The sequence below is a fragment of the Arvicola amphibius genome, chromosome 10 (assembly GCF_903992535.2).
Source record: "Arvicola amphibius chromosome 10, mArvAmp1.2, whole genome shotgun sequence".
NCBI lineage: Eukaryota > Metazoa > Chordata > Mammalia > Rodentia > Cricetidae > Arvicola > Arvicola amphibius.
Genome location: NC_052056.1, coordinates 65,473,562 through 65,493,822, shown reverse-complemented (window position 1 = coordinate 65,493,822; position 20,261 = coordinate 65,473,562). Strand labels below are relative to the sequence as shown.

General features: G+C 40.2%; 1 protein-coding gene across 2 annotated transcripts in view; it reads right to left on the bottom strand.

Moving 5' to 3' along the window:
* Positions 1–20,261, bottom strand: part of Fgf12 (fibroblast growth factor 12) — a 344,853-nt gene that overhangs the window by 183,824 nt on the left and 140,768 nt on the right. For both annotated transcript variants that reach the window (XM_038345316.1, XM_038345315.1), the window contains exon 2: positions 18,058–18,168. In XM_038345316.1, coding sequence (XP_038201244.1) covers positions 18,058–18,168 — 111 coding nt within the window. The remainder of the gene's footprint in view (positions 1–18,057; positions 18,169–20,261) is intronic.

Below are 20,261 nucleotides of genomic sequence, written 5' to 3'. Positions count from 1 at the left end.
TAATTTGTTTACCTGTCTACCTCCATTCCTGAGTGCAAATCTCTTGAGGGCACTTCTGCCACGTCTTGTCTGGTAACATGGTCATGGTCTGTGTTCTTTGTATGTGATGACATACAGGTCTACAGAACTTTTTTTTTTTTTTTTTTTTGGTTTTTTCGAGACAGGGTTTCTCTGTGGCTTTTGGAGCCTGTCCTGGAACTAGCTCTTGTAGACCAGGCTGGCCTCGAACTCACAGAGATCCATCTGCCTCTGCCTCCCGAGTGCTGGGTTTAAAGGAGTGCGCCACCACCGCCCGGCCAGGTCTACAGAACTATGACAGTACCTACAAACTATGCTTGATTTAGAGCTCTCTATTACTTCTGTAAAGATCGATGGTGCATTCACACTATGTCAAATGCTCTACAAGTGCAGGGATGAGCAGCGAGCCCAGCAGATCCATCCCCCGTGGACACACACCCCTTTGGGAGTCCTTCCCAGGCTTCCTTCCACTTGAAGGCACTGGAAAATTTTACTGCTGTTCGTCTGGCCTAACATGGAACCTTGGTCTAAGAAGCTGTTATTCAACATTTGCTGAATAAATAAAAGCATCAGCATTCTCTAGCTTGCTTATTCATATCCTTTCTAGGTCATATTTCCATAATTGACTATGCAAGAGAAATGGAAGTTAATATTTACTGCACATGAAATACATTTGACTATGGAATCTGGAAGAAAAGAGGAACCCCATACAGTTGGTGAGCTGCGGAACACAGAGGGCAGGGACTCCCGTGAGAGAACATGTATGTGTGCTGTGTGGCAGGAGATCTCGGTGCTTACAGAGTGATGAAAGCTGGAAGGAATGAAAAGGAAAGGGGCCGTGTGCAGACACAGTTTGTTGTAATCAAAGTATTATAGGTTGTTGTGATTGCTTTGAATGTCAACTTGCCACAAATAAAATCACTGAAGTAGGGAGCCTTCACTGAAGAAGTGTCCCAGTTGCCTCTGCCGTGAGCTGTGCCTTCTGTAGCAGCTCCGATAAAACGGTATGGCAGAGGGAAGATTATTCGGCCTTTGTTTGCTCCAGTTTTCTCCATGCCTCCAGGTTGCTGCTGCTGATTCCTTCCCTTTATCAGAACCATTTTATTTCCAAGCTTCCATCGTGCGCCAAAGACCAGCAGTTCTCCAGGAATCTTCTGGGATTCTCGCACAATATTGGAATTACTAAGACACCCTGTTGATCTATCCAATCAACTATGGGCTGTTACTCCCCAGGGAGAGGGCAGAGCTATCAGGGGACTACACTGACAGCGGGGCCCTCAGCATCAAGGAACAAATAACTACAGAGTCAGAGTACTCAGCTATGATTCTGCTGTGGTTGTTACTTTAAAGATTAGTGATGTGAAAGTCCCCTCCGTGTGCTGTGATTACCATTAATGAATAAAAAAAAAAACTGCTTTGGACCTATAGAAAGGAAGAACTTAGGTAGGCAAGGAAAGTTAGCCTTAACCAGAGAGCAAGCAGATACACGGTTGTTTTCTCCCTCAATCCTAAAGACTATTGAAATATTTATAATTGTAGCATTTACAATAATATTTGTAAGCCACTCAACTCGTCTTTCCTTAGTCATGAAATTAATCTTTGTCTTTAGTACTTCGTTTATTTATGACTCACTAATGTCAATTCTGCAACCTTTTTCTGTTGTCGATAAATAAAATGCCATCGTAAATGCTCAGCAAAAACAGCACTGAAGTCTTCTATCCTTCAATGCAAAGGTGATTACATAAATTATGGGAGGATGAGACTTACTTATTCAAACTGATGGTTGACCCCCCATTCCAGTCTATAGTGTTCTACACACAAAACCTATCTTGTGGATTTTTCAAGTTTGTATATTTGCATGGGTATCTCTTTAAGAATGGTATTTTCAAGAGTATCAAGTAGCTAGATCATTTATTTGCTAATGACCTTTCAGAATACTTGCATCCTGTTGAGCTACTCTAGCTATGGTTATTACATTTGCATGGATGAGGCTGTTCTGGAGGCATAAGTGGTGAGCTTCATTTCTGAAATCAAGCTGCTTTAGCAATTTTCTTTGAAAGGCTATTAAATGTTGAGATTTTTACTTTCTGTTTTGTGATATCCAGAGTGCCTGCCTTGCACATTCACAACACAAATAATTGTACTTCATGTTTTAAAATGGCATTTCTTAAAGAAATTTAAAAAAAATAGGATTGGCCCTATTCATTCCTTTAGTAATCAAGCCAGGAGCACAAAGTCAGCATGAGGTGCAAGTCCAAAGATCCTTGTTGTGACATTACCCACTTTGAGACCTTGGTGACTAGAATTCTTTTCTGTTTGGACTGTATAGGTCACTGGGCTCTTATGAAGATAAATTAAAGTAATACAACAGAAATAAACTGGACCTCAGGCTATCAAGGTAAAACAAAAAACATCATTAATTGGTATATTGTTTTCCATCTCTAAATCTGGGGTTTTGGAGGTGGGAGGGCTGGATGACAGCTGCCCCATGTTTTACCTCAGCTTTCTTAAAATACCGTGAGGTAGGGAGAAGCTGTGCATTTCGTCTTCCACAATGCATATCTGGGACTCACAAACAATACATACTTTAAATAAGACCATACACAAGCGAGCGTCAACATACTTCCCGGTGTGCCAGCTCAATGCATTGTGTCTGGTGCCCTGTTTTATAAACAACTGGCCAAATAATCTCACTGGCTGATTTAGTCTCCCTGCTGAATTTGTTGACTTATGGAACTGATTAGTGGTCTGGGACTTAGAGACAGAGATTTTTCTTCTAAGCTCTGCCTGACAGCACCAGATTGCGGATTTCCAGCCTGGTGAAGATGTGCAGCATGGTGATCTCTTGCTTTGACAAAAGCTGGCAAATATGTACACCTGAGCTCAAAGACAGGGCCTGCCTTTGGTTTTTAATGAAGAGATTACCATATCACCCTCTCCGTGATACCTCAGAGATGCTGAAAATGCCCTGCATAATTAACAAGTCAATTTAATGGGAGTCTTTTTCCCCCTTTAAGATGAAAAATGAAGCAAATCACTATCAATAATGGAAGCAAATGCCTATCATCATTCATCCTCACAGCCCATTCATCTTACACAGAAGATGTGTCTCCGAGCACTTTGGGGAATTCAGTGAATGGTACAGGTGTCAGTCCCCAAGATCAATGGGCAAGGCAAAACATCCAAGAAACCTTTGCTTGCTGTAGAACTTTTACGATTATATCTCCTACAGATCTTCCACTCAGTGCTGCAGCTGATACTGATATTATTTCCTGTTAGTCACTAATGCAGGGTGCATAATCCAGACACAGAGCAAGGTACTTGTAACACAGAGATGGAAGGAGATACTTGTGACCTTTGTCATTGTAGCAGTTAGTTTAAAATATTTAAAAAAAAATGTTGTATGTTCTGTGTGGTCATATTTACAGATTAGAAAATCAAAAGGCAAAACTAAGGTTTTCCCAGGATCATAAAGTCAGCTAACAACCTGAGTCCTGAAACCTCCGTCCTGGTGGCTACAAGATGAGAACTGTTGTTTGTGAACAGGAGCTGGGTGAAGAAATTGGAATCCAAGGTCTTGTAAAGGCAGTGAGAAAAAAATAAAAGAGTAATAGTGGGCAAAACTGCAACCCTGAGACAGAATTTTCTAGGCACCTGAAATACTCCAGTGAATAAAATATGAGCCTTCAGTTCTTAGCTCAAATCACACAGAGGAAGTACAAGACACCTTGAGTCAACTATTTCAGTCATTCTGGACCTGGACTGTGAGCCTCATTAGCCTAAGCCACCATGCAACAGCGTATGCCTGCCTCACCCTCAATAGTGAGGACTGTCCACAGAAGTAAATACAGTGTGGCAAGACTTGTTCGAAATGGAATGATCAAAAGGGACTTAAAATTAAAGTGCTAATTCCTTCCTTATTAATTTTCCACATAAAAGCTATACTTTGACTTATCTTTGTTTTAAAGGATAGCTAGAAAGCTTCCAAAGCATTGCATCCTACCCCCACTGGCCTGTGACTACTGAGTAGCTTTCAGGGACTCTTTCCTGCCACAGCAACGTTGCACCGCTCTAATGTAATCAGAGCCACTCTGAAACTTGGCCCAGCAACTCCTCCACACAATCTCTTTCCAAGCTAGTCAACTCATTTTTCTCCAACCTGGCAGGAGTGTTCTCCACCAAGTGATTGCCTGCTTCCTTATCTGAAACTCGATTTTTCTAATCTTAGCTTATGTGTCCTGTCCTATTCCTCAAGATTCAATTTAAAACTAACCTCTGCTGAGTACATGGCTTTGGGGGATCTCTGATCTTTGAAATCTCATGATTCATCTGATCACTCCACAGTACCAGAGGTATCTGACATCAAGTTTTGTTTTTACGTGAAGGTCCAACCACCTCTAATGTTTGGAGAACTGGAAGGAGCCATTTAAAATTCCTTTTTGTAGCTCCATAACTAGAAGTCTTTTAACCTTCAGCATGTTGATCTGTATGAAAGTGCAGTATCTGTATGAATGCCATGGTTAACAGTCAATCACCGTGTGGCAGATGCCTGAAAGAGCACCAGAGGAAGCTGTCTAAAGTCAGGCAAATAGAATGTTGTGGAAATTTAATGGAGTCAGCTGGGCAGACTATACAGATTTATCATTCCCAGGTTCTCTATAACCTACTTTTAAAATAAAATATTGGAAGAATATTTCAGGAGATAATGCAATGATAACCCTGTACTTTAAGCTAATTAAAACTCTTAGCTGAAGTTGCAGAATAAGTTAATGCAAATTTGGAACACAAACTTCAAAAGTGAAATTCCCAAGATGAGTTTACCTCATTGATTCACAAACAGCTATATAACACAGTATTCTAGGGAGGGTTTTTTTGTTGTTTGTTTGTTTATTTGTTTTTTTAAGTTCTGATGTCTAGGTCACAGCCATATCAATTAAATAATCTCTGTGATGGAAAAATCAGTATTCTTTAACTCTACAGATGATTTTATTTCACAGAAATGTTGAAAAACAATCTTGGATCCAAGAGATTAAGGTTTGGGCTAGATCCCTGGAATTGCTGATGCTTCCCAAACCTTACCAGCCACCAGGCCAACAACCCTGATGTGCTCACTGGACATCAACTGCATCCATTGGAGCTTTGGGAAAAGGCAAAATGTGGGTCCGCATCCAAGATCCTTGAAATCAAAATGTACATTTTAAACAGATCCCTTTGTAGTCATATCTACACACTGGTGATTGGGTCAGTGCTCTTCCACAGCAATGCCACTCAGACTGTGAACTTGGGATAGAAGTGACAGTACCAAAGATGGCCCTGACCTTCTGATCAGAATCAGAGTGTGAACGTGTTATAGATGTGACCAATGCCACCACCACCACCCAAAACCTGGCCAACCTTCTGATCAGAAACTCGCAAATAAGAATAACTGCACTTTATTTGAGATGGTTCTCAAACTCACTAGGTAGCGAGATGACCTTGAATTTCTGATCCTCCTCACTCCACTCATAAAGTGCTGAGATTAGTGTTATATGTCACCAAACCCTCTTTTATGTGATGCTGGGGACCATGTCCAGGGCTTCCTGCATGGATATATAAATACTCTACTAACTCTGCTTCATTCCCAAATCCATAATTTAGGTTATTTCTAAAGAACACTGATTCCAAAGTTCTCACCTGAGAGGTTTTGATCTTATTGTTCTAGGTGATTCTGTGATAGCATTGTTCAAGAGCGTTAGAACACAGGACAGGACAGGAGCGATGTTCTTTTGCACAGGAAATGTTGGTATTTCCCCGTCGAAATTATCAGTCATCAAGGACAAAGAAGTAATCATTACAACCTCTCTAAAGTAGAGCCAGTAGATTGCAGTAAAGTTCCAAATTCTGTTCTTTCTCCCTTTCCTCCAAACTAAACCATTCGCTCCTGGAGCTTCCTGGATTCAGTCTTCATGAACTATTATTTATTCTGGGATGGGCTCCCTGATGATGCAGCTGTCTTCAAGTCACTCCTGTCCCCCCCACCAGTAAAACTTTAGCCCATGTGTCTGTAAACAGGCCCTGACATATGTTCCTGCAAGTAGTCACAATAAATGCATTAGTTCAACAAGCTAGAGTTGGGTGGAATACTTCGGTTTCCTGTTGGCATCTTATCAATGAAGAACAGGCATTTTTTAACATTTCCCCCAAGAAAAGCCAGGCAATGCCCAATTAAATTAAACTTCAATTGATTTTCGCAAAGATGAGAAGGCTAAGTCTAAGGTCGAGAGTGTGGTGAATGCTTTGCACACAACGACTCAAGGCTGTGCTCAAGTTCTCCACTTCCCCGAAATTACTCTTGACTACACTTCAGCAAGCATGGGTTTATCTAAACAGGAGAAACCTAGGCCGCTTCCTTCCATGAGTGAAAAATAGCATAAATTTGACATTAATGTTAAGCCACCACACACACAAACACAAGCAGAAACTGAGGCTTCAAAGTGCTAATCTTTCCAAGTTCACACAACTGGTAAATGGGAAGATTCCTATGGTACCCACGATTATCCAGGTATCCACACAGTTCCTGTGTGTTTTTCTCCAGCCTGGAGTAGGGAAAATGAGCCCGAGTGCACACTGAAGAAACAATAAGAGTGAAGGCTCCCATGGTTCCTAAAAGAAGAGGCAGTAGGTAAAACTGCTGCAGAATGGTTTAAAAGATTCCACCAATATACTAAGGAGTAGGTTTAGTGAGGCTGTGCAGACCTAAGGTGACATGGATGGGGGCCCCATGTTCTATCTCAGTGTCGGAGCAAGCAGTTTATGAAAATAAGCCACACTAGCTCTTGGCTGAATGCCTGCTCGGTACCACTGTCTATGGGACACTAGAAAATATGTGGAAATGTATATACACACAAACATACACGTCCCACCCACGTCAAACTTCCCTAGTCAGATAAAATGAAATAGGAAAACAGATCCAATCTCTTTAAAATTACCATACAATGGTTTACTACTTTCTTTTAAGCAACACTGTAATTACCAAACATATTGAGGAAAAAAATTCCTAAGTTCAATATTTATCCATCTAAAAAAAATAGCATCATAATATTGACCTGTCATTTACACTCCCTTTTAATGTTCGGCAGGTGTTGTCAGAGGGATGCACACAATATAAAGAAATGTTTCCTAGGAATGGAGGGATAATCATCAGGAAAGAGACCCTGGGGCTAACAGTGTAGACTGGGTCCAGGACTCTGGAGTTAAACTCACTGAGTTCAAACCCAGCCTGTTATTTAATATCAGTACAGCCATGGAGTAATGATTTCATTTTCCTGTTCCTCGGTTTACTCAAAAAGAAGAGCTGTAGTTCCTGTTCTTACATATGTCTGAGATAAAAGCAAAATTTCTGAAAATTTCATACAAGTAGGAAACAATTAGAAAATGCTCAGTAAACATTAATGGTAGATACATCCCAAACCTACAGGCTTAAAAAAGTTCCTGGGGTGTAGGAGCCGGATTAGTGGGTAAAGGAACTTGATGCCAAGAGAGAGGACTTAAGATCAGTCTCTGGAACCCACATGGTAGGAGGAGAAAAATCAACGCCCTCCCCCTCTCCAAAAAAGGGAATGCTTGATGGCTTGTGAATTCCATACCCAAACACACGTAAAATAAATAAATGTAAAAATATTAATGAAATCATGTCAGCGCATAACCATTTTATATTCCAGATTCCCCTTATTGAAGATATATAATCCCTCTCTTAAATTTCAAGGCAATATGCCCTGAAAACACCAGTCCATATGTGTATGCATTCAGGATTGTCCTTATATTTTTATTTAATTTTGAATATGAATAAATAATTAAACTAGCCACTCACCATAAACTTAACTACCATGAGTTAAGCACATAGCCAAGGTATACTTATTCCCAAGGTATAATTATACAGAGAGGACCCAGCCTGTGCTCCAGGGGTAGTCAGCAGGCTGCACACACAGTAAATGCACCTGCTGCAACTGTATACATAAGAGATGCAGTTTGTTCAAAGAGAAAGAAGACTTTACAGTTAAAGAAAACACAAAAAAAGGGAATTGTCAAAACAAAAGACCAATAGCCTTGCTTGAAGAGACAGACTAGGCAAGTATGGATGGAGAAGAATATGTATTCTGTACATATGGGATATGCTTTAGTAGTATCAGTAGACAATAAAGTCAGCTTATTGAATAAGAAGTTCTAGAAAATGAAAAAGAATTTGGGGATCTAAAGGAGACTGTTAATAACAGAGATTCAAATTTATCTAGATAAACCAGAAAAGAAAATCCCGAGTGAAATACACTTATTCGAGAGAAGGATGCTGAGCAAGAGGAATGCCTCTTCTATTGCCCTCAGGTGGAACAGAGCTGATGTGTTTGAGGAACAGCAAGAAGGACAGAGAGCAGGGGTGGAGAAGCCTGAAGGCAGGAGGTTAACTTACATCAAATTTTACTAGTCAAATTCCAGGTTTCCTCTTAGCGATGTGCAACAGTAAAACAGAAACAAAAAAAAAAAAAAAGTTGAGCAAAGCAGTGAATTTGTCTCGTATTATGCCTTGACCGTGGCGGATGAACAAGGAAATCTAAGGTAAAAGGATCCCCCAGGAAATAAGCAACTGCAAATGTCAAAGACAGCGGAGGCTGGCTCAGGTCTGTATGCCTATTGAAGGTAGGAGGGATCTGTATCATTGTTTTCAAATCATTACAAAACCGACTGCACTGCTGGATCGTACATCTTTGCCATTTTTAATATTCCTTCAAAAGTTAAAAATAGGCATCGTCAACTTATAAACTTGAAAGGTTTCAGATTTTAAGCCTGTCTTTTATAAACACATCATTTAGCAGAGAAGAGACTGTTAAAGATTCAGCAGGGTGGAAGCCGGGCGACCTGGTCCTAGATTCAAGCTGCGACGGCTCTTAATGGATGATGCTGAGCAGATGTGAGCTATTCCTTCGCTGTCCGTACTCCGTTATTTTTCACAGCCATTGACTGAAAGCCACAGCCACCCTGAACTTGAAGGTCTTAGGGCTTTAAGCAGGGGGCAAGAGAATAAGAAAAAGTAGATGTGTCTATTGCTGAAATCTGTTCAACTGTTTTCAATTGAAGTAACTCAAGGAGAGAAAGCACATGTGTCCCTGTGGCTTGGGATCTTGGAAAGTGTTCATGGCTTGCAAGGAGAACAAATAATTAAGCCGTACCCGAACAGGGAAGCGCAGCTAGTCCGTGAGTGTAATGTGATCTGTACAGATGTAAACAGATGAGTAGATGAAGTGAGGGTTCTGTGGCCGGGCACATTTGCTGAGCCTACATGGAGTTGGTGTGCCATCGACGGAGCATAAGGACTGCAAGGGGCTCTGGTGTGAGGGGGGTGACTCATCACCGTGTGTCTTATCTTTAGTGTTGCTGTGACAAGCGACCCTGACCAAAGCAATTGGAGAAAGAAACTGTATTTCAATGCACAGTTTCAGCATCCGGCACAGCAGATCAAAGCACCCAGAGCTTAAAGCCACTGGTCATATCACATGCATAGTCAGGTAGCAGCGAGGGCTGAATAGGAGCTGTGGTTCATTTTCCTTTCTTCAGTTAGAGTCTCGGAGACCAGTCAGTAGAATGGAACAGCGTCGCCCACAGTGGGTGGGTCTTCTTACCTTAACAAACATAATCCAGTTAATTCCCCAATATGCTCAGGCAGATGTCCACCTCCTGGGTGATTCTAGATCCTTTCAAGTAGATGATACTAACCATCATACCACATGAATAAGACTGACGATGTTAAAAAAAAAAAAAACAGAATCAGCATGTGTAAAAACATGAAAGCATAAATCTATGTAGTACATAGCTTTACTTACACTAGTAAGTCATCTGTCACTTCTCAAATTTACATTTGTTTATATATCTGTCTAAAGTTGAGCTTGAGGATCTGTTTCTACAAGATCCCCCATATAATGCTGATGATGCAGGTAAGGGGTCTCCACACCTTCTGAACTATTTTACTTAATTATTTCAATACCCTCCAATAAAAGCACATCAAACTGTTCTGTACAACAGCAGCCACTGAGAGGAATTCTATGTCTGCTAAACAGCCACTGTCTATGAGCTGCTTGCAAGCAACCATCCCCCAAAATCCAAGCAAACAAAACAGGCTGTCTAGCTCTAATGACAATATAATAATAATGGGTGAGCTTTATTAAGAATTACTGTTTTAAACGCTTTTCATAAATTGTCTTATTTAATAGACGCAAAATTCCTGAGCTCTAAGGACCAGTACACTCTCGTGTATGGAAAGGATGAATTAAAGACATAGACAAGTTAAATTACTGCCCCAAGATAAACACAGTCGTCCTAAGCCCCATCCTGGATGGAAATGGACATGCAGGGGACTCTTTGGGTCTTTATATGCATCTCAACGATACGATGCAGTGCTCTGCAAATTGACGAGTTCATATCTGCTTAAAATATGCCTCTCAGGGAAAGAAGGGGAAGCCACAAGAAGATTTACTGAGCACGCATTTATTTTGGAACAAAAGAAAAGAAAGGGAGTATCACGGGTTTAAGGGGTTTTATGTCCCTCTTATCTGATACAACCCAAGCTCATCTACATGGGAGAAAGTTTATGTGACTGACCCAAGGCCAAACATTAGCTACCTCATGGAGCCAAGAAAACACTAAAGGCAACTTAAGCCTCACCAACATTCAGGAATCCACTTAGCTATGTGGTTTTAAAAAGTTTCTAAACACGTGTATCCCACCTATAAATACATTATAAACTGGGAGAGCGCCATTTCAACTGTCTCTTGGCTTCCTTTTCTGAACAAGCAGTTACACTGAAGCAAGAGTTTTCCCATCAGAAAGAAATCTCCTATCAGGAAGAAGGTGACAGATCCAGGTTAAAGGAGCCAAGGGAGTTAGTCCTGGTGATACCAATAAGGTGCTGAACTATTCAAGGAAATAAATGGGTCTTGTTCAAGCTTTCCACAAATATAATTTGGAGGCAATGTTATTAACAACAAAATATGTATTTCTAATAAATGCCAGAGTTACCTTCTTTAGCTCCAAATCAGGTTATAGAGGTTTTTTTTTCCTTTTTTTAAAAAAAATTATCCAATGGAATAAATGAATTCACAAGTTTAAGAGTGACAGCTAATTGTGCTACTGAGAGGAAATATAACAGGAGGAGTGTCAACCCTGCATGGGCCAAAGTGCTGCTTGGCAGGATAAAAGCTTTGTCTGGGGATGCCCGCTGGATAATGCATCCACTTACTTCTCTTTCAACTCAACCTACAGGTATAATTTCATAAGGAGTAATGACAATGTCCTAAAATACAGACGACTCTAGAAAACAGAATTAGATACGGCATCGCTTTTCTGCCAAAAGCTCTAACAAATGTGCTCAAGCATGTGAAAGAGGTAGAAAGTCTGAGCCCCAAAGTCCCATCATTAGAGAGAGGGGATGTCTTCAAAGCTTTTGGAGGCATGTGCATCTATGTCCTTATAACTAGATACACGATTCCCTTGATAATTTTTCCCCCCAAGCAACCATTTGGTTCTTGTTTCTGTTCAAAGTTGGGCAGGATGAGCTCCTGCTGGCTTTGGCTGTGTCTATATGCTTGTGACTAGTGGTATCAAAACATCATATGCTTAGTATTGTATAGAAAACATTAACTGGATGACTAACTTCTTACATTTACAATTAGATTTCTAAAAGTCAGATACAGGCAGTTCTGAAATACGTTTCCTAACACTAAAATCATGATGAAGTTAAAATATTATGGTATCTAATAAACTATAATTGTATTTATGATTGACAGGAATATGAAATATTATAAACTTAGAATTAAGGGATCCAAATTACCTATATGTTAACTGCAAAAAAAAGAAAAATTGAAATATGCATTATGAAAATAAACAAGAGACTGAAAATTTCAGTCTAGGAAGAGTAGGGTTTATGTGTGTGAGAGAATGTATATGTGTCTATGTGCATACATGTGTCTGAGTGTATTTGCCTGTGGGTGTGTATGACTGTGTGTGAGAATGTATATGTGTGAGTGCATGCATGTGTCTGAGTGTGCTTGCCTGTGACTATGTGTGAGTGTGAGAATGTATATATGTGTGTATGCATGAGTCTGAGTGTGTTTTCCTGTGAGTGTGTGTATGGTGTATATGTGTGTGAGTGTGGTTTTGAGTGTGTGTGTGCGCGCACATGTTGGCCTCTTTAAGATATAAACTTTATTTTTTATTTTTTGTTGAGTTAAACTGAAAACTTCTTTATATGCCATATGAACCTTGTATTTTCTTCACATGCACACACTATGTGTGTCGGACTTCACTATATAGCCTCAGCTAATTAGCCATGAAAGGCTAGCTAGCATAACAGATGTGTGCACACACTGCTGCTTCCCACTCGTATACGGGTTCTGAGGGTGGAAATACAGGTCTTCCAGCTTTCATGGCAAATGCTTTATCCACCAAGTCAACTCTTTAGCCCACAAGTTAGGTGTCTAAACCACTCCAATCAAATTTGTATTAATGTGAAAAAAATCTGCCAAATACATGTTGTGATGATAAGGAAGCAAGTGAACAGGAAAGTAGACGAGGAACAGCTGGAGAGAACGCAGCAGGGAACAAAAAATCTAGAATGTGCCTAGGTTGGGGAGAGTGGTCTGGAAAGAACATTGCTTTGAAGGTGTCTATGTCTTCCCTTCAAGGAATACCAGAAATACACCCATGTTTGAACAAATGTGGGTGTAATGACTCCACAGTAACCACCAGAGCTGTGCACCACGGCAGAACGTCCGAGTCTGGTCATGAAGACAAAGGGAAGAACAGACTGGATTTGTCTGTGGCTGGTGATTTGGGAAGGACTCCGAGAACTGGACTTCTCTCAGACTGGATGCTCTAAAGGGGAACTGGGGTGGGAGTGAGTCCATCGTCTGTCTTACTAAGTCTTCTGCAGAAGGCTTTCCTTGATGAAATAGCTGTGACACGCCCCAGGCAGGACTGAAAAGTGGCCATTCTGTCATTTCTACTGCATCCTTGTTGTGGCTGTGCTCAAACACGAGTCCTGAGTGCATTTGCTTTTATTTCCATCCATCCCATCACCGGGGCCTTGCGTGACTGTACCTGGGGCATGGGTTATAATCCACCTCCAACCGGACAGACGGGCCTGCTGCTTTTCACATGCTTTCTCATCTGCAAACTCACTTGTGCCTTTATAATGCTGCCCCACACGCTTGAATTTCCTTCCCAAAAATAATGCTGAAAAGAAAGGATTGGGGGAGGCTCCAGGGTTTCCCCCCTCACTCCAAGACTACTCAAACCTTTTGCTTCTTCATGCTACACGAAGGGGCTTTCCATGACCATCTCCCCTCACTCCAGGTGGGTACAGTATGGACCCCACTCACCAGTCTAATAATGATGCTAACCTTAGCATGCAGCCCCTCTCCACAGGCAGAGGGCACTTCGTGTAATCCACCCCCCCCCCCGCAATGAAATGAGAACAATACAATTGGTTACATCAGCATCATTCTCTTTTTAGCACTGTTTAGGCTCTTCAAATGTATCTTCTGTGACAACGTATAGAATAGAATAATGAGCTTTTAAATTTTATGTAAAATATTCCTATTAATACCCTCCAAGCTGCAACTGTCTTTTTCTATAGCAGTGTTCCAACACAGCCCTGCATCTTTGTTATCATTACATTTGTAGCGATTCTTATCTGCCACCGCAGAAAAAAACCCATTTGCTTTGTACTCAATTACATATAATTAGTCTTTTCTCCATGAACAAAAGAGCAGGTGTCTATCAGTTCTCTGAAGATGCCGTGATAAAGATGCTTTGGACCTAATAAACCAAACACAACATTTCTGGCAGATGCTTATAGTAACAAGAGGTTTTTTTTTTCTTATTTTTTTCAAACAATCAACTGCTTTTGCTCCCCACCCACACAGAGTGGAGAAGAAAAGACATGTTAACAACTTAGAGGCTTATAATTTTTCTATTAAAAACATGAGTTCAATTTGAATGTCTCTCTGGCATTGTCTACCCTTCATCTCCGCGTAGAAAAAAGAATTTTTAAAATTATTGTTTCATTTAACACTTTTTATTGGTACATGTTGTGGGAGAGGGTCAGGAGAAAGATCATTAATTGACGTAAGGATGTTGTAACCCAGTAGATAGCATTGTAAGCGTGTTCATTTCCTGGTTTTGATCATTATTCCATTGTTGTATGGAACAATGGTTTTAGAGAAAGCTCCGTGGGTACAAATGTGTTTGCTACAATATCTGATTTTGCTAAAATCTAGAATTATTTCAGAAAACAAAAGTAGAGCTGGAGCAATAGCACAGTGGTTAAAAGCACTGGTTGCTCTTCCAGAGGACCCTTGGAGTCCAACCCGATCACCCAGATAACACTAACAGGTATCTGTAACTCCAGTCCCGAAGAATTCACCACCCTCATTTGACTTCTGGGCACACATTGTACACATGGGGTTCACAGACACACAGGCATGATCCACACTGAGGCTTCATGGAACACCTTTAATAGACACATGACTTAGATAAAGCAGGTAAGTATATTACCTATAAGAGTCTCATAACCATAATAAAATGGATGACAGAATATAACATTGTATATTACAATGCTCTGCCTTATATAAAAGCTTAAAATATACTAGACAATATAAAAAGTGGTTTCAGCATATAAACAGAAAAGGTTATTCTTAAAATGATATGTGTAATGTACGTTATGTTGGTAAATTGTCCTGTGTTGCTGGAGCTCATTGAGAAGCTGGCTCTCAAGTGAGATCAGTTCCTAATCTCAGAACCCAAGCAAATTGATCTCGAAATGTCCTTCAAGTTCCCTTGCTGAAACAGGCTGCCCCTCACTACAAGGTCATCCAAGAGTGTGAGCATCGTGCTCTTGAGAAGAACTAGAAGGTGAACTGTGTCCAACAGAGGTTACTATTGTTTAGCCCATATTGCAGAACTCCTGTCATGGAAAAAAGAAACCAGTTCATTCATGGGATTAGCTCCATCTCTGGGTTAAAATCTCAATCCAAAACTCGTTTCCTGTCTCAGCTTCCCAGCATCTGTGGGACATTGTGAGCTGCTGATTTGATAATATCATCTCTATATATTCCTAATTGTTCTTTTTAGCGTTTTTTTCTCACTTTATTCTTTATGAATGAGAATCTCACGCAGGTATACAAAGAAATAGGATATATCTAACCCCAATTTCTCTCCTCGGCTATTCCCATATCCCCACTCACCAACATGTACCACTCCCAAATTATTTTTTTCTTCTTTCATTCAGAAACCTGACCCAAGGGACCCTCTGCTACACCATAGACTTCCTCTTCCTAGAATCCCAAATGACTAGCTCAGTGAGACCTTCCCGGGGCCTCAATGAAGCCTTCCCCATTGATTTCTGCTGGCTGTTTGGATGGTATCTTGCTACCTGTATATATCTGTCTGTCTATGCAACTCCTTTACTTTAGATTGCTAGATGCTGAATAAACTCACTCATCCAAATGAGTATTTGGCTATAGTAGATCATATCTAAATAAGCAGAGTCAAATTTGGGGAAGTTATGATATCTGATAATCAAGAAAAGCAGAATTTCTTCTTGAAGAGAAGGTATGAATGTATTAAAACAATAACTTTAATACTGATATCTAAATGAACTTACATTCATCTTTAGAGTGTGCACACTGAAGTTATTTTGATAATAATTTATCAAAGTTATTCACGGCAGATCATCTTAGCTTAAAAACAATGGTATAAATTTCTGAGTTTAAATCAGTTCTGTAAGTATTTTATAGAACACATCATCAGTTACCCTCAATGCGTGTGATGCATGTGTATCAGGAATTCTGGTGTTCTATGTATTTTTCTTGCATGCCTGGAGTACATGTGCATACATGTATATATGTATGTATGTATGTATGTATGTATGGCAATAATGAAGGATCTGTGTGCTTGGATCCCATGTTGTTTGCTACCCTCTCTCCTCTGCGTGGAAAGTGTTACACAGCTGGCTAGGTTCAGGAAGCATCCTGTAGAACAGAGAGAGAATGACTACTTGACTTGCTTAGGGAACAAATCGGTTTCCATCAGTTTAAAGCTCTTTCATTTAAATGGTTTTAATTTTGATGCTTTCTTACTTGTATACAATGAAGAATCCCCCTACTACTTTCTCGTACTCCTCTCCAATCCTTCTGACCCCCCTTTTCTTCTCAGCTCTTCCCTCTCTAACTCCCCTGTCCTTTCTATGTGTCTTTCTTGTGGTCTTGGCTGCTATGTGTGCATGTTTACCATGGCCTTGTCACATGCAGAAGGCGATATTTTAACGAACTCCTCTAGCCCTCCGTTCTGTCACCTCCTCTTCCGAAATGTCCCCAGGGTCGCAGCATGGCTGCTGTAAGTGGTAACATTACTTTTTCAACTTTTAAAAAAGTCCTATGGGTGGTGTTAAAAGAAAATGCTGCTACTGTTTTTCTCCTTAGTCATTTCTTGTGTTAAACAGGGAACTGAGGTCAGGAGATACCTCACAATCAACATGAGAGGCACAGCTAGGCTGTTCCCTGCCTCGGTTTGTAAGTGTGGCCCTCTCAATCAGACATTCAAGTGCAGATGCAATAGATGACCGACATATGCAGGGAGTACGGGCTCTTCATTCTTCTTGCCTGAACTGAAAGCTTGAACCACTTAGAGAATGCATTCATGGAAACACAAATTAACAGTGCAAACCACAATGAAGCAATCAACTGCTTGGCCAAAAAACCGAGAGAAAAGTGGAATGGGATTCTTCATAATAAGATCTTTTCTTTATTGTAATTCATATTTTGTAATGCACAATATTAAGTAAACAAAGAAAATTCAAAAGGGGTGGACAGGAATGTCTCAGCGCTTTAAGAGTTTTAAATCTTGCCTCAAACACCATTGTTAATTTACGAGGTACAGCACCATAAAATATCTGATTTTCTAAGTTACCTGTTGAAGTGTGAGAGGTTTCCAGGGTGACAAAATCACTTTCATCAGAACCACTGGGTGGATATTCGGTAAACATTCACTCTGTGTCTCTGATTTTCTCCTTTCTTTCTGAGGTGCAGCCTCAAGTAGCCCAGGCTGCCCTTAAAAGCACTATAAAGCCTCACATAATGCTGAACTTTTGACTTTGCTGCATTTCCCCTCTAAAGCTCGATTATACTCATGCGCCTACCACACCAGGTTCATTCACTGTACATTTGACACTACAGATCTAGCAATAAATATGAACCAATACATCATTATAAAACCAATATGTTACCCTGAGCAATTGCAGATCGGGGAATTTGCCCTGAGGCACCTGTATGATTGTGAAGACGTTCTCGCCTCTGAAGCATGTGTATTCGTTGTTTCCAAAATATGAATACATTCTTTCGTGCCTTGATGAACTGCATTTCCCTTCTGAACTTGTCAACTCTAATGACTGTTTCTGGGAGATTTTTTGAATAATCGTTAACATTCGCAACTTTTATTTCAAGACTGTCTTTAAGTCCATGTTAGATCTACCAGTCTTTACTAAGTTACTCCAATTACATGATGATGTTCAGATGTTGTCTTTAACCACAATGAAATGACATATACATATGTGTTTTGTGTTTGCCTGAAGAAGTAATGTTTTCCACCAAAAAAAAAAAGTTCTGAGAATTATAATTTGTTTGTCACTTGGGTCCAAGATTTAAATATCACCTTGTGTTGGAAAGTCTGTATTATTTCTATGGGTGCTTAGCTCACTGACAAAAAAAAACAACCCTGTAAGAAGACATCTGCATCTAATGGCTACTGCAAATCTTTCAAGCACCCTGCCCTCTCTATGAACGCATATCTCCTCTGATATAGAGCAGTGTTTTCTATAGAGAATGAGAAACTGATGCTGCAAGAAGGTTAAATGGAGAAGACTAGCTCATTTATCACCGAATAGTCGAAAAAGCAGCATGGCTGTGTTGGGCCACATATTCAATTTGCACAGCATTGAAAATAGCTGGTGTTCCTTACTGTAGTCGCTGTTTTCGTCCTTGGTTCCATCAATGGTGCCATCTGGATGCATCTGCAGGAAATATCCCTGCTGGCTGAATAACCTTGTCACAATCCCTTTCAGCTGGGGTTCTGCAAGACAAGATGAAATAATTATTCGCCTTTTTATTTTGTTTATAAAAATGCACACTTGCAAGTCGTTAAGTACATTCCATAAGTAAATGCATAAGTGCCCATGTTATAAATATTGAAATTAGCATTTGGAAGGGGGTTGTTTCTGTGTAATAGCTATGCCATTCTTCTTCCTAGGGGCAGAACCACAGTGCTTTGAAATGTGTCATGTGTCAGTAAATATTAAAGCTAATTACGGTTAGAAAACACAGACAAGTTAAAAAGTAAATTATTCCCCCTTCTTGTACAGATGGTGCCTTCCTGCAAGATGCTCCCAAGTTTATGGCTCTATTCCAGCATCACTGCAAAGGCAAAAATGCCATGATAACTCCCATGTTTCCTGACATCATAATTGGGACGTGAATGACTTCTTATTTCTGTATGTCAGGTACCTGTCAGAAGCACCTGGGTTTTGAAATTCTGGTCAAATTCATTCAAAAAGAACTACAAGTGAGATGAAAACTGTGCAGGAATGAGGCCTTCACAGTTACCCTTCACCACAGAGGTAAAACTCATGTCTCTAATACAAAGCAACACAGCAAAAATCTCAAGTCAGAAACATTTATTTAAAAATAAATTAAGCCATAAGTGGTCCTCACTTTTAGACATTTTATATAACTAAATCATCAAACTCCTTGATACAGCACATTTATATTTCTGTATATCAATTTACACAAATATTTACAGGTTTTGCATTGTGGAAAACCTTTCTTGTCTAGTGCTGGATGGAAATTATCAGGATACTTACAGCTCCAGCTATTTCATAAAAAAATAAGCAGAAACAGAGAGTGCTATCGCTGATGGTAGAAACCAAGGCAAAGATGGAAACCACATTACTGAAGTTAAGAATGAAGAATGATGTCTCTGGAAGGATCATCACTGAATTTGTGCCTGTCAGCCTAGACCCTCGTGTTTATTCCATGAATATCAGTTTGGAATTCACTTTTTCCCCCACTCTAGGAATACATCAGGTAAGCTGATTTTAACAAGAATCCAGTACGCGACTTGATGGCCACAATTGGAACTATAAGGCAATGTGTTTGGCATCAAAACTGTCATAAAGAGACAAAAGAAATACTAAGAATAAGCGACAAGGGGTGAATGTGGAACGGAATTAGAAACCAGGCATTCTGGTTAATAGCAATATATTCTCTTGAATTAAATTAAATACTTTTAATTTGCAGGGCTAAATTTCCTAATTGAGACAAGCGTAAAGTCAAACTAATAGTCCATTCTATAATTTGCTCCCTGCCACATTAGAGTGCTCTACCCTTAGTGGTGACTGAGGAGTGCTTGTCCTCCATGGACCCACTGAACTCTATATGCACACCATGGCTACATCAGAGAAACACAGAGTTACATAGCAAACAACTGCATTCATCCTCAACAAGCTGGCATGACTCGGCAAAGACTTCTGGTACGACCCACTCAGCTCTAGGGGCATAAAACCCATCCAAAAGCCCCAGCTTTCTTGGCATCCCAAGCAAACAATGTAACATCCGAGTCTCAGGTTTCTCGTGCAGATTTAAAAATAATCTCTACTCATACAGTAAACACTGAGAATGTCAAATGAGTAACTATGTGACAGAATGAACCAGAAAACTGCACAAATCTATAAATCCCAATCAGTGCATAATGTTTCAACTATAAAAATCAAGGAAGCTAGAAGGATGAAGAAGGCAAGTTAAGAGCAGATTCCATGCCTCCTGGGTCTGTTATGGTTAAATACTGACTGATCTTGTGAAGGCTGAGATTAGACAGAGAGAAAATGACAGTAGGAAAGGGATAAGGTCTCTCAATCCATGTCTTTCTGACAAGCTTCAGGTCACAAGTCCGGTCCTCTTTGGTAATGAGATGCACGGCCGATTACTCATTAGAGCCTGCAAATTCTTGTTTGTTTTCCTCCTGCTTCTCTTTCTGCACCTGCAATTAAACACTGCTTTTTGCCATGGTGAAGTTATCCCCCTGTTGGGACTTTGGGAATTCAGGTTGGTAAGCCTGGTTTAGAATAATGAGCACGAGACCTTTACACCACCTCCCTATGCCAAGAGCAG